This window comes from Pipra filicauda, unplaced genomic scaffold, assembly GCF_003945595.2.
Source record: "Pipra filicauda isolate LSUMZ 115617 unplaced genomic scaffold, ASM394559v2 scaffold33_size4404698_pilon, whole genome shotgun sequence".
Classification (NCBI taxonomy): Eukaryota; Metazoa; Chordata; class Aves; order Passeriformes; family Pipridae; genus Pipra; species Pipra filicauda.
In genome coordinates, this window is record NW_024104465.1 from 2,836,742 (window position 1) to 2,851,107 (window position 14,366).

At 38.1% G+C, this 14,366-nt stretch overlaps 2 protein-coding genes across 4 annotated transcripts in view; both read left to right on the forward strand.

The window, feature by feature from the left end:
- SUSD2 (sushi domain containing 2) overlaps positions 1–3,375 on the forward strand; it is a 158,816-nt gene extending 155,441 nt beyond the window's left edge. Inside the window, exon 16 of the mRNA XM_027714342.2 lies at positions 3,303–3,375. Coding sequence (XP_027570143.1) covers positions 3,303–3,327 — 25 coding nt within the window. The 3' untranslated portion in view covers positions 3,328–3,375. The remainder of the gene's footprint in view (positions 1–3,302) is intronic.
- The window catches only part of KREMEN1 (kringle containing transmembrane protein 1), a 34,348-nt gene that overhangs the window by 7,751 nt on the left and 12,231 nt on the right, over positions 1–14,366 (forward strand). For 2 of the 3 annotated variants that reach the window (XM_039384186.1, XM_027714349.2), the window contains exons 2-5: positions 3,303–3,465; positions 7,470–7,561; positions 12,128–12,252; positions 12,694–12,847. In XM_039384186.1, coding sequence (XP_039240120.1) covers positions 3,303–3,465; positions 7,470–7,561; positions 12,128–12,252; positions 12,694–12,847 — 534 coding nt within the window. Of the gene's footprint in view, positions 1–3,302; positions 3,466–7,469; positions 7,562–11,557; positions 11,948–12,127; positions 12,253–12,693; positions 12,848–14,366 lie in introns of those variants that run through there. The other variant, XM_039384187.1, reaches the window with a different exon arrangement.

Consider the following 14,366-nt stretch of genomic DNA (forward strand, 5'->3'; position numbering starts at 1 on the left):
TGACAAATAGAAGAATTCAGCTGTTTACTGCCAAGATACTGAATATGCTGAGATCTGTAACTATGCTACTAGGAATTTTATAGGAAACTGTACAAAATGTATCTCAGATGATCTCAAAGCTGCCTGTTCAAGGTAAAAGAAGGTAGGATTGTGTCCTGGTTTCAGCTGGTATAGAGTTAATTTCCTTCTTAGTAGCTGGTACAGTCCTGTGCTTTGTATTGAATATGAAAATAATGTTGATAACAATGTTTTAGTTGTTGCCAAGTTGTGCTTAGTCTGAATCAAGGACTTTTTAGTTTCCCATGCTCAGCCAGTGAGCAGGTGCACAAAAAGCCAGGAGGGAGCATAGAAAGGACAACTGACCTGATTTTTTAAGTGCCAATATTTATTTGAAAAGATTGAACTCCAGTGCTCTGGCAAAATCATTATTAATCCTTAACAAAATGAACATTTCCTAGCAAATTCCCTGTTACACAAAAGTTGATGTACTTCATTTGGTAACAGCTACTAAATTCCATAACTAAAAGTTTTCATTTCAGTGTTTTGGGGATAATCAGTGATTTTGCATGGTATGTCACTGCCTCCCCATTCCACATCTAGATGGTAACTGAGCCAGGGGAGCTTCACTACAGCTCAGCTGGCACATTTTTCCCAAATCTCTTGATATTGCAAAAGAACACAGGAGGCATTGATACAGCTACCTGTTGTCCTGGGAACAAAAAGCTACAGCTAAGAGGAGTGAAGAGAGATCTGACTCTTCCTTTTGTTCCTGGTGCAATGAGGTTTGAAGAAAATCAGTTAAAAAAAGCTGACATGAAAATGTAAGTCAGTCGCTACCGCAAGTTAAAGCATGGGCCAGTCCTAGCAGATCCTAAAATGGACTGATGTCAACTTCAGTTTAGTTCGTGTGCCAGATCTCATTCAGGTATTGTAACATTCCTTGCATTTCTGAGTAGATGTTAGTATATATTGCTTCTCATTTAGAAGTGAGAAGCAAAAAAAAAAGTAATAGTACAAAGCTGACGTAGACGTCTTTTCTGGACGTGTTTATCACTTCTCTCAACTGCTTCTTTATTCTGTACATTATTTTGTTGATCTAGTTTGATTATGTTTTCCTCTCTTTTCTGCTAAATTCATCAGCTTATATTTTTCAGCTATAACATACAAAAGCTTTTACATTAACTGCCAAGCAAGAGAGGTATTGAAGAAAGTTGCAACACTGGTGACTTTACAGTGGGTTTTTTCATATGTTTACACAAATACCTGTGGTGGCTTGAATACTGGAAACTCAGATTTGCATTTTCAAGTAAATGTATGCAGCCCACCTGCATGACTGAGACAGTCAGGTAAATTACAGTAAGGAGGAGTATTGACCTGAAGCTTGTTTTTGTTAAATTATATAGCTTTCTGTCCAAAGATGATAGCAGATGCATTAATGGCTGTGCAGACACCTCTTCTGTGTGCCTTCAGCAACAAAATTTCATTTAATTGAAATCCTAACTTGCCTAGGCATGAAAATGCACAGTGAAGGCACAAAAACATCGTCTTTCATCTGCTGTGTAATAGAACTGTGAAATAATTATTATAATTGCACCATTCTGATATCCGTGGGCCCAGACTAAACTAATTTCAAAGGCATGGTTTTAATAATACATTTTTCCATCTCCCACAGTATTTCTAAATAAAAAAAAAGGTGAACTGTTAATATCAGTATTAAGCTGTGGGTTGGTTTTTTCCCTCTTCCAACTGCAGCCACACAGGTCTTTCTAACCTTGTTTTTTAAGTTCTGTCTCATGAAGGACATCTGAGATCAGCACATACTTCACTTCAGAGCATTCTCCCGTTCCCTCAGGGCAGTAGAACGTCTCTGCAGCTGTAATATGGTTTCTACAGAGAATACTATCAGATCAAACAGGAGGTTTCACAGCCTGCAGTTGGTAGGAAGTATTTGTGACTTTCCCCACTAAAGCTACTCTGTACAAAGAAATGTTTACAGCAGTGTAACACAGTAGTTTTAATTCTGTCATGGACTGTTATATTTTAATCCTATTCTGACATAAATGCAAGGATGACAAATGTTAGCAAGTATTAGTTACAGACAGGATGGACTTACTTACGGTACATTAATTATAACAATTATTTCTGGAAGATGATCACAGAGTCACAGAACGGTTGAGGTTGGAAGGTCATCTCATCCAGCTGCTCTGCTCAAGCACAGTCACCTAAAGCAGGTTGTCCAGGACCATGTACAGGTGGCTTTTGAGTATTCCCAAGGATGGAGATTCTACAGCCTCTCTGGGTAACTTGTTCCTGTGCTCATCACCCTCACAGTGCATAATGTAATCAAAAATGTTTGGCAATTTTGGCAAAAGGTAAAATTGTTCATGCATATGAATATTTATTTGGTCAGAAGATGTCTAGTGGAAGGTGTCCATGGCAGGGTGGGTTGGAACTAGATGACCTTTAAGGTCCCTTTCAACCCAAACTATTCTGTGATTCTGTGATTAGCAAGACACAGCAAAGCCAGGCAGCATGAGATGTGTGGTTCAGCTGAGAAATGGGTAGTGTATTTAGTGGCTAAAGAAATCATTCTCTGCTTTGGTTTTTAACTTGCTGAGTACTAGGAAGCCAGGAAAACAAACATAAGTGGGAGAAAATATGAGCAAGGCAGAAGAATACCGACCCATAATTTTTAATCTGGAAGCATAAATGCTCTAGTGGCAAATCACAGTATCATGATTATACTCTACCAAAGGAGGTGCCTTTCTAAGGCAATTCAGGCCAGAGGAAAATAATGCCCAAGAATTTTTCTAAATCGGAATATAAATGTTTGTAAGGTCCATGCCTACGAAGTCTTTCACTTTATAAAGTACAGATATTTAAAGCTTCAGCTGAAGTGACATGAGATTTTGGGTAATATGCTAATAAGTGGCAGATTGATAATGTCATATAATTTCATTTTTGGAAAATTAACAAGTTACAGAGTCATTCTAATGAGTAAAACAGAGGGAAACAGTAAAAAATGTAGTATGCTTATTGAGAAAATGCATGTTCCTTGTGTAAATCACTGGTCTTATACATTGTTTATTAAAGTAATGACATCATAATCTCTCCAATAGAGGCTTGACTCTGAGAGAAAGTTAAAATCTCAGCCAGCATGTTTAGTTGCCTAAACAATGCAGGAAACATATTAGTAAAAGCAAACATGTTCTGTTGGAGATGGGGTGGAGAGTGAGGGAAGAACAACCAAACACTAAACCTGTATACATTCTTTCTCTTTTTCCATTTCTCTTTCTTCCCAGAATGTTATACAGCAAATGGGGCTGACTATCGTGGCACTCAGAACCAGACTTCCCAATATGCAGGGAAACCTTGTCTTTTTTGGAATGAGACCTTTGAGCATCCTTATAATACTGTGAAATATCCCAATGGGGAGGGAGGGCTTGGAGAGCATAACTACTGCAGGTAAGAAATATCACATTGCTACTAACTTTGCCTGTATACCCAGTGTTACTTTGAGTGGTCGACACAAAATTAGGAAACTTCCTGTCATGCAGTGAAGAATGTCATAACCATGGATATCTCTCAGGCTTTGGTTTATTCTGTAATCAGTACCCTGGATCTACAAGCACCATTAGTAGAATTACTTTTTCAACCCAACTTGCACACTTTTTCAGCACAGTCCTTATCATGTGTCCAATCTATAACTTGGCATGACAGAGAAAGACTAGAAAGACTATAGATTACTTAAATGAAAAGGTGAAGATAATAAAGAAATTGATCCAAATCAGAAGTACATCAGCACAGTGAATGTCTGGAGGAATCTCTGGGACGTTATGGTTTTTATCCTCACACACAAGCCTGGTTCTGTTATACACTCTGTTTCCAAGTTTTGTGCTTATGAAAGTTATGTAGTCACTAAAAATTCAAAGTGAGCATAAGCTGTTCAGTGAGTTGGAATTGTTATTTGAATTCAGAAGCTCAACTGTCAGGGGTTACAATACCAGCTTAAACCATGGCAGATCCACTTCTCTTTCCTTGCCTTCTAGAGAAGTCCTGCATAAGTATGGATAGAACTTAGAACAAAACTTAAATAAGAACTAAAGAATTTAGAAGCCAAATCCAAACTGAAGTTCCGAGATGTTGAGGCTCTGCAGGCCCTTTTCAGCCTGTAACATTTACCTGCCCTTCTGCCTCTGCAGGACTGACCAGCAGAGTTTCTGTGTGAGTCTATACTTGCTGTGGGGATAGGTAGAGAACAACCTGACAGATACAGTCCTTAAACAGCAATAATAATCAGCTCATGTAGGATGCATATAAAGTTGAGTGGTGTCTCTTTCTGGCTGGGAATTGGGGACAGAGATGTTTAAACCAGGAGCTTAAGAACTGAGTTATCTGAGGCATAGCAAGAAAACCTGTAATGTCTCCTTTGTGAGAAGGTTCAAACCCCACCTGTTCTCCTGAAAGATGCTTTTACTTAGCAGGTTATAGGCTTTTTAGGGTAGAGACTATACACTTCCTACATTCATGTTGAAATCATTTCTCTGTAAGTAATATAAAGCTACATAAATGGGACAAAATTAACATGCAGGAGTTCAGCAGAATTGCTATATCATGAATGTAAGGTCGTGGATCTTGATCCAAGAACTTTTCCTTATTTAATCAGAAACTGGATTCAAGAAAATATGGCCAGAGCCAGAGCCAGACAGTTAATGGAGAGTAAGTAAGAAATCATAGAAAAGAGATCTTGTGACATGCAGTGGACAGAAGAGCACATTGATGAAAGGAGTCAGTGACATTTCCAGAGTATTTGATGATTCAGGAGGCTGTTTCTCATTGAAAAATATTGGTGTAGGACAGGGAAGAAAAAGACATACTTGGGATCTTTTCCAATGGCTGCAGCACTGCTTCAAAATAACACTTCAGTGTGTTGCACCAGTGTACTCTGTTTTCAGCCATAAATGAGAAAGCATTATTGCCAGCTTCAGAACTGACTCTTTTTTGAATCAGTTCAGCACCTTACAGGAGCAAAGCAAAATACACTACCTACAAGAGAAGTTCTGTAGAAGTTGGGCATTGTCTTTACTGGAAACCAGATAGATATCAAACTGTCTAGTACCAGATTGGCATGTGAGCACTGGAAGGGCTGTCTTCCCATTAAAAACATTTCATACCAACTTCACAGGCTCCCTCAGCCCAGCAGCACCAAGTGTGTGAGGATTTTCATGACAGGTAGAGAGCTGTGTGTCTCAGCAAGGATACTAATATGGAGCTATGAAAAGTCTAGTGGCCACTGAGTTGCCTGTGATACAAATAGCAGAATGAAGAAGGTAATTTTGATTGTTGCTGTGTGGCAATATTCTAGACAGACAGGATCTCACTTTTGGCAGCCAACTTGGGCTAATACTTCAGTTAGTACAAAGAAAAACAGGTTGTATGAGCTATGCAAAAATGTGCGTAACAATCTGAATGTTTTCTCAGATATTCAAGAAACTCTTGCTAGAGTCCTGCTTTACTTAGCAAATGAGAATTTGGTAAGTGTTACAAGAAGCAAGAAGCCTATAATCTGATATATAAACCTGAGAAATGACTTAATTACCAAATACAGCTTTGTGACCTCAATCTGCTAGGTGTTAGATTATCCTCTTTGGGATGGAGTTTGACTGGAAGGTTAGCTATTTCCTTCCTTAAACTGTATCACTTGGCCTGGGAATATTCTGGAATAACAATCCTAACTAATGGATGACTTTTAACTTCGAATTGTCTTGAAAGAAAGCTTGGAAAGTCACTAAGAGGGCCAGAGCATATCTTCAGCATGCAAATGTTGAGGCCTGTGACACAGCTGTTTCAGCTCTTTCTCTGACATTCATTTACTTGGTGACAATGGACGAGTTGATCTTCCCTTCTCTGAGGCAGCACATATCTCAGAAGGCTTTTTTAAGGCATAATATATTGCTTTGAGATTTGATTTTAGGGACAATGTTTGAATAATCTAGTTTTACACTTAAAGCATTAACCAGAAGCATGTTACCTCTCCATGGGAGGTCCTTACTTGGAATACTTTGTTTACTGCAAAACACCCTGTTAAGATGGAAATGCCTCATCATGTTTCACTAAACCTCATTTCAACCATAACAAAATTATGAAGGCTGAAAGACAGACACTTGTTTTCTAACTGTATGCACTTTTGAGGTTCAAGACAAAGATTTCTAAAGACATTAATCATGTCTCTCTACAATTTCCTCACATTTTAAGGCATTTATATGCATAGTGTCATTATCACGATTCAATTCCAGACATATGGTTTCTGCCATGAAGATGTAAATGCAAAAATTCCTGTAACTGTGAAAACAAGGGAAAATGTGTTAATTTGAGTACAAGCTTTTTCTTGGTTTTAGTCTTCTACTTTCTTCAGCTACTGGAAGCTCTGCCATTACACATAAATTCCTAGTATTCCACTCTTAGGCTTTTCTTATCCACCACCTTTAGTAATCTTTTTGAAAGCCTAACTAGCAACATTTTAGTCATCCAAATTGAACTCAACTCACCAGTTGTCTTCAGCAGTCTGTTACTTGACCAAAAAATATCCCCAGCATTTCTAAAATGGGATCTCCCACAAAGGAGTTGTTAATACTCGTAAATGACAACATGCAGCTGAACTGACACTTCAGTAGGGGGGTGTAATTAATAGAATTCATGCCAAAATTCATGATAAAGAGATTATAACTGGTCATACTTAAAAGAAAAGGTCACATTTCAACCTGACTGTGCAAAATAACAATTTATTCTCTTTAATAGATCTTTTCAATGTGAATAGCTTTTCAAAGTGTACATAGAAAAGACTTTAAATAATATAATGACTAATTAGGTATGCATTTGTAAGTGAGCTACACAACAGCAAATAATTATAATGGTAATGGTAACGATAATGATAATCATCATCATGGACACATAAGGAATTACCCATCCATACTGAGAGGTCACTGGAACAGGTTTACTGACTTTTACTGAAGGGAAAGAAAATAACTCAGTCTTTCCCTAAAGAAGACTTTATCAGCTAAATGTTTTTATCACCATACATACAGAAAGTTGGAGTCTGAACTATTTTGTACCAAAGCAAAAAATCAAGTTTAGGAGCCTATGGAACCTGTACACAGGATGTGGGACTGCAAATCTTTTTCTCTATCAGTACTTATGAGAAATAACTCTGCACCTTTTAAACTTAAAGTAAAAAGATATTACATTTTAGACATTTTGGGCTTCTTATGCATGATGTGTACTGCAGTAAGCAAAGCTGTCTAAACTTCCTGACCACTTTTGCTTTTTTTTGGTATATAAGTCCAACAGGAGGTATTAGGGCAAAAATAGTGTTGTCATTGAAGCTTAAGAAGATTGACTTATATGTGTTTTTTGAAAAAAAAAAAATTGATGACTTTCACTCACTCACTCACTCGATTTTTGTATTTCAGAAATCCTGATGGAGATGTCAGCCCGTGGTGCTACATTGCAGAACATGAGGATGGAATATATTGGAAATACTGTGAGATTCCATCCTGCCGAAGTAAGAGCACCAGGCAATTTTTTTAGGCCTTTTTCTCACAGAGATTGGCAGTTATACAGCAGTGGGTGGTGATTTTCAAACAGAAACCAGGATAAGGCAAATCATCTTATTTTCATTTACAGACTAAGCTATATTTTAAATGGGTTTTTAGAGTTAATGACTAGCTCACTGAATTGTTCCTCCACTGCTATCCTTTTCATCTTACCTCAGAGTTACTGGATTATATTATTTACAACTAATTTTGCATGACAGAGAATCACACAAAAGTACTGCTAGTTCTTTGAATCCATAGAAATATGGATATGAATAGGAAAAATTTTAATTTTATGTAGGTGTCCACCATTTGCAATTAGCTTGTAAAATGAATTGTATTAGTTTAATGTGATAGTGCATCAAACACAGAACTGCTTGGAAGAAACAAGAGACAGTATGAGAGGACACAGGGAAAAGGTGGCTATTTGGTATGTGGGAACTCCAGGCTAGAATTCTATCTCTGGCAGGTGCATGTACTTAGAGTTGCTGTGAAACCACAACCTGAGCTTTGTTTGATTTTTTTTTTCAATCAGATAATTCACGAGCTACTCACCTGAAGCTTCCTTCCAGTGTTTAATATTTTTAATATATTATATTTTTTACCTTGTCTAAAATGTCATGATTTGTGGCAGTATGTTCCAAAATTTTCTTTCCCAGTGCTCCAAGATAAGCTCCTAAGAATTACATTCTTAAAATATGCCTGGATATTAAAAAGAGATTTCAATTTTACATGTTAACAAGCAACCATAGCTACACATTTTATTAAGTCTAATCATTAGTGCCTTCACTTGCTTTCCTTGCTTCTTCTGTGGAAGGAGTCTTTGTTTCTGAGGGCTAACTCAGGTGTACACTCTTAAGCATCAGAGCAGTTGTCCCTATGTAGGAATACTTTTGACTGGAAGAAGTATGTTGCTTAGTTGAAGTTAAGAAAAGAGAACCAAGCAAAGAAAAATGGATCTATAGATTTGTTTACTTTGTTCATAGATTTTTGGTTTGTTGGTTTGGTTTTTTTATGCACATGAGTGTGAGTCACATCCTCAAGCAAGGCAAACAAATACTTAAATGTGACCTTAAGCCAGATGACTTTTACCTAGACTTAAATACAAATTAAGTGGTCTAATTTTAAATAACGCAAAATCATTCAACACTCATTGTTTAGAGGACATCTTACTCTTCTTTTTCTAATATACCAGGTTTGATTTAGGAAACCTGACCCTCCTAATTAAGAAATTTATCTTAGTCTAAAATGAAAGAATTTGCATTTTCTTTAAAGACCACAGATGTTAACAAATTATCTGGATACAGCACCAGGAAAAAAGCTGAAAGGCAAATTCTCTCCACTCCATTTGTTCTACACAAAGGATCCTTTTAAAACCAGCCTCACTCATTTTCTCTGTGGTGGGGAGCAGAGGATTTAAACTTGGACACTTACTTGCACAGATAATCCAGACTTATATTTACAAAATGTCCTTTTGACCAGTAGCAGCTGCTTCAAGAATTGCACTGAAACTCAATACTAGTAAAAGGAATTGCAGCAATTTAGAGCAAACTGTACATTGCAAGCCCATCCAAATCTTAATACAAACCTCATGGTTTACTGTGTAAGTAAAAAAATCTTTTATTCTTCACCAGATTTTCTGTTTTCAGTAAGCATGTTGCTAAATCAGAGGACCATCAAAACTGTCTCGTGAAGTACACAATACAAAACTGAGGTTTGTGATGGAGCAAGAAAGCAATCATGTAAAGAAATCCTGTTTGAAAATTTTTAGAGGAGTATAAGCTTCTTTTCCATAATCATATTTACTGCTAGAAAAGACAAGTATCTGGAGCATAAGTTCCCTATTAACTATACCCACATAACACCGTGACAATGCCAACAACATGAAGCGTCTTGATTGCCCAGAGAGATTTGCATGCAATGATTCACTGTAACAATAATTAAGAATCTACAGTTAAGACTTTTGCATTATGATGATGATTTCACATGATTATATCATGTGTCTCCTTCACTAATATTTATACGTAACACTAAATGTTTCAGTCAGAAGTGCGTTCTGGCACTCTGCATGTGCAGACACGCTGTACAGAAATTAGCAGTGTTGGAGGAAGATGGATGAGCATAATCACAGAAGACAGCAGTAGTTACCCCAGTAGGAGCTTAGTCTTTCCTTTTCTTCCTCTCTTCTTCTTAATGTCTTGTCTGCTAAGCAGACTGGAATGAACAAAAACAAAGTAAAAGTCAAGACGGCAGCTCTGAGTCCTGAGAGAACATGTGCATCTCACATGGACCGTTCAGAACTGAATGCTTTACATGGTTTGTTTGCAATGTCGCAGCTACTCCTGACTTTCTTGGTCTCCTTGTTAATGGGGTTAGGTTTAAACTCAAAGGAGATAACAACTTATGCTCCCAAAATGTAAAAGAAAGGCTTACTATCCCACTTAACTGCATCTCTGTGTTTATGACCTGTGTGACTTCCTTCCCATAAACAGATTTCATTACTGGAATTGTTTTTCCAGTGTGCACGTATGTAATGTAATAAATTTGACTGAGATATCGATGAAGTGTTAAATGGCAGAGCCAGGATCACCCTGTAAGATTGACCTGCCTGCGTTTTAACACAAGAGCAGAGAGCTCAAACCATTTGAGACAGTGTACTGGTGCACACTACCATTGCAAAAGGCTAGGAGGCTCTTGAAAGACAACTAGATGAGCATAGCTGGAACATGATTTTGAGCTCAAAACGATTAATTCCATGTTTTAATACATGTGCCTTGGCATGTAAAATGCAGAAGCTGTGGTTTTTGCCAGGACCTCATTATGTCAGATACTGCTTAAAAGAAAAATAGTATGTTTGCACAAAAGAGGTGACCTCTTAAGCACAAGAGAACAAATAAATACAAACAGGTGAAGACAATTTAATAGTAAAACATCACTGGTCAGCATGAACAGTAACTGCAGAACACTGACTACCTCATTTTTTGCCAAGTTTCTTTAGTAGGCTAAATATTAAGAGCAAAGAAAATTAAAATACTGCTGGGACACCAAAGAGGCTAATTAGCTTTAGGATGTACGCTTGATTTAGTTACAAAATTTAAAAGGTTTTCAAATTACTCTGTCAGATTTCTTAGCATGGCACATATTAAAGTGCTAATTGTCTGGAGATAAGGTTGAAGGGTCTCACCAATAAAGCTACTTCAAAAATTTTAAAAAAATTACGAAATCCCAGGTCTCTTAGGGAAATGAGCTAGGTTGGTTAACTAGGAAGCTTTTTCAGAGCAGTGAAAGCATGCACAATGCCAAAAAAATGAGCTCTCTGAGAGTTATCTGCCCAGCTGTACTCAGCTGGGGTGGGGCTGCAAATGGGGATTTCCAAAGGTATGTTAAATCAGGCTGTAACTTGAAGTCTCAGTACTTATATGCATTTTGCTGCAGGGCATATCAAAGCCATAACTCCATGCAAGTATTTATAATTGAAATTGTGTCATTCTTAGGAAATTATGAACAATATTTGAAGCAACATTATGTTTACTGGGTACTGAAATAAAAAATGACTGAATAAATAAAACTCTTAATACAGCTCCCTGACCACATCACATGTCATGCAGAGCTGTGGCAGTTAGGTGGACAAAAAAGAATCCTTGTCAATCTGGCATAGGAAAAAACACTTACCTTACCATAGAACTGGGAATAGATTTAATTTCAAGTATCTGAGCAGATATGACAAGTAGGCAAGGGGTAATTTTATGCCATTAGCCCAGTATTATATTGTACTCCACATCCTCTCCGTGGGGTGGTCATGGCTAAATTCCAGTGCTTTGATGAAAAGTGCAAAACCAAACCAAAACAAAAACAGAGGACAAATTGTGCACTGAAGGGGGAAAACTGAGCTCCCATGGTGACCAAGGAGCCTTGAAACATTGTATTAATGTAAATAGATAGAAAAATAGGGGGTTTTTAAAGTGATATTGCTCATTTTTTATCTCTTTGTATGATACTTCAAATTCATCTCAGAATTCAAGTTTTAAATATTAGGAAATTCCCCTATATAAGTGCACAGTCCCTCCCATAAAATTTGCCAAACTCCATTCTAAACCAGCTTAGGTTCCCTTCCTCAAATATCCTGTTTTGAAAACTTCCAGAATGTTATTGTTTTGAAGATCAGACAGAAATCACATAGTTTAATTTATATTGTTAGAATATGCATGCTCATAGTAAAAAATACCCACAAACCCTCTGAAACTACTTAATGCCTTTCTCTTTTTTTTTAACTGTCTCTGTCAGGAGAAATGAACCAGGTATTTATCTTGTCTATTTTACTGCAGATTACTGGAACCAACCAGAGAGTATTACAGGTATATTGCTAAGAAGATATGATATCTTGCCCCTTCAGTTATCCCTGTGCATGTTTGGAAAATATGACAAGGATCTAGCATAGAGTAACACTTCCCATACTGGTAGTGCATAAAGTGGGCTGTGTTTTGGATGTTTACAGGCACACCTTTAGAATGACTGTTGTCTGTTGCTCTTGCCAGTGCCAGGGAATCTGGGGTGTTACAAGGACCATGGAGAACCACCACCTTTGACTGGCACCAGTGAGACCTCCAATAAACTTACTATCCAAACGTGCATCAGTTCCTGCCGAAGTCAACAATTTAAGGTGATTTCTTTGACATACATTTACAAATGTTTTCAAAGACAGCAGTATGCCTAGAGCTCTCTCTCGTATTTCTCCCGTTCCCCCCCTTTTTTTTTTTAACCTTTAGGAGGTCTAAGGTCTCACTTCCACTCCAAGAGATCTGTATCCCTCTGTCTGCATCCAGAGCAATCTGGACAAATGCCAGGATGCCAGGAGAAAGTATGCTTGCTTACTGCAGTTATGAGTGACAGGGCACCCTAACGGTCCTCCATTCCATGTTTCTCACTAGCCTTAAGTAGCATCCTGACAGCTCAAACAAAAACAGTTTGTGGTGGTTCCTCTGACTAATCATACTTCTCCAAAACACACATATTCTGCTGCCAGCTTTCTTGCTCATACAACCTCCCGCTGTCACTCCTTCAAATGTTATTCCTCCCTTCTTATGCATCTTTGTTGTCAAAGTTTGCAGGCATGGAATCAGGTTATGCCTGTTTCTGCGGAAATAACCCTGACTACTGGAGATACGGGGAGGCAGCCAGTACGGAATGCAACAGTGTTTGCTTTGGAGACCATACTCAGCCTTGCGGTGGGGATGGCAGAGTCATTCTTTTTGACAGTAAGTATTGAAGCAGGCTCAGTTTTTCCCAAAGGAGAGGCCTCAAATGTTCAGCAAATTAGGGAAAAGGCTCTAAGTACAATGAGAACTGTTCCACACAAAACAGCAAAACACCTAAATTCAATATAAGATAAAGCTGCTTTGCATTTCTGTATAAGATTCTCAACCATTAATAACATGAAATAGCTCTTCCAAAAAACTATGCCTGCTCGTGCTCTGGAGATTGGCTCTTACTAACTCAGCTATGAGAAACAGCATGTCACAACAGAAAGACACCTTAAGAATTGACCTTACTAGAGAGTAAATATATGAATGAGGCACCTCAAATAAAATTTGAATATACACCAACTTCTTTTTTTTTTAATTAAACATATTTGCTATGACACAGTTAACACAATGCAAAGCAATGCAGGTAGGACTGAGACAGAGAAATATACTGTGAAAGTACAATCAAGTTAGGTTGCTGTTATGACCATCTCTGATTTCATGTCTTATACATAGAAATCCTCCTTTCTACTCTTCAGTTTATGTACCAGTGCCAGTTGTGTAAGTTCAGAGGTAGATGGTGTGAGTCACTGGTTGTCCAGCTGCAGTACAAGCTCCCAGTATAGCTGAGAGTATTGGGAAACTGCACCAACATATCATTGCTTCTCAATCTCAACTGCCTTTGATGTAGAAGCTACCTTTTGAGTTAAAGACTTTCTGGAACTAAAAGTGGCATCATATTCCACCTTCTGATCACACAAACAAACTTCCCATCTCCATACTTTACAACTCAGGTTCCCAGTTAGTGAGACAGAAAGACATTTCAGTGGGACTTTCACTCTGCTTGTTTCCAGATTCTCCCCAAGATATGAAAAGATGCACCAGAGTTGCATGTTACTTCCAGTGCTGAGATAGCACTGGTAGCATCACATTGCAGCATCCTCTGTTTCCTTCTGCTCTTGGCCTATCAAATCCTCAGTGGGTGAAGTCTTCCTTTGTAGCTTTCCTTTTCTAGAGTGACTGAGTGCTCAGCAAATGCTACCCTGAGGACCTGCAGTGTCTTTTCTGGTAAACAGCAACGTTTACCTGAAAGCTGTGGCCAGGTAAGAGAGGTCATCCTAGTAGCAGCTACCTGTTTGCTTTTCCTGGTGAGCAACACCTGCTCCCCTCATGTCTCTGTTTCACATTATGTCATATCCCCAGAACCTCCACCGCAATCCTTGTACACACACACACTTCCCCCTCGCCCCATTATCCTTATGTTTATGTGTTACTATCACAGTCCAATGCGGTAACATTTAGACCCACAACACAGAACTCTCCCAGCTCTAGAAGGAAATGAGAGAGGGAAAGCATTTCCATTCCATATGGAATGGAAATATGCCATATGCTTTGCTAGGCATCTGTGGAGCACTAGTCATTGGCACTCTTAGTTAGTATTGCTAGCTTGAAAAACTTCTTGTGATTCGGGAGTTACAAACAGCACAGTCAAATGTAACAATACCTGTAAGCTATTTCCAAATTCTGTATCTCA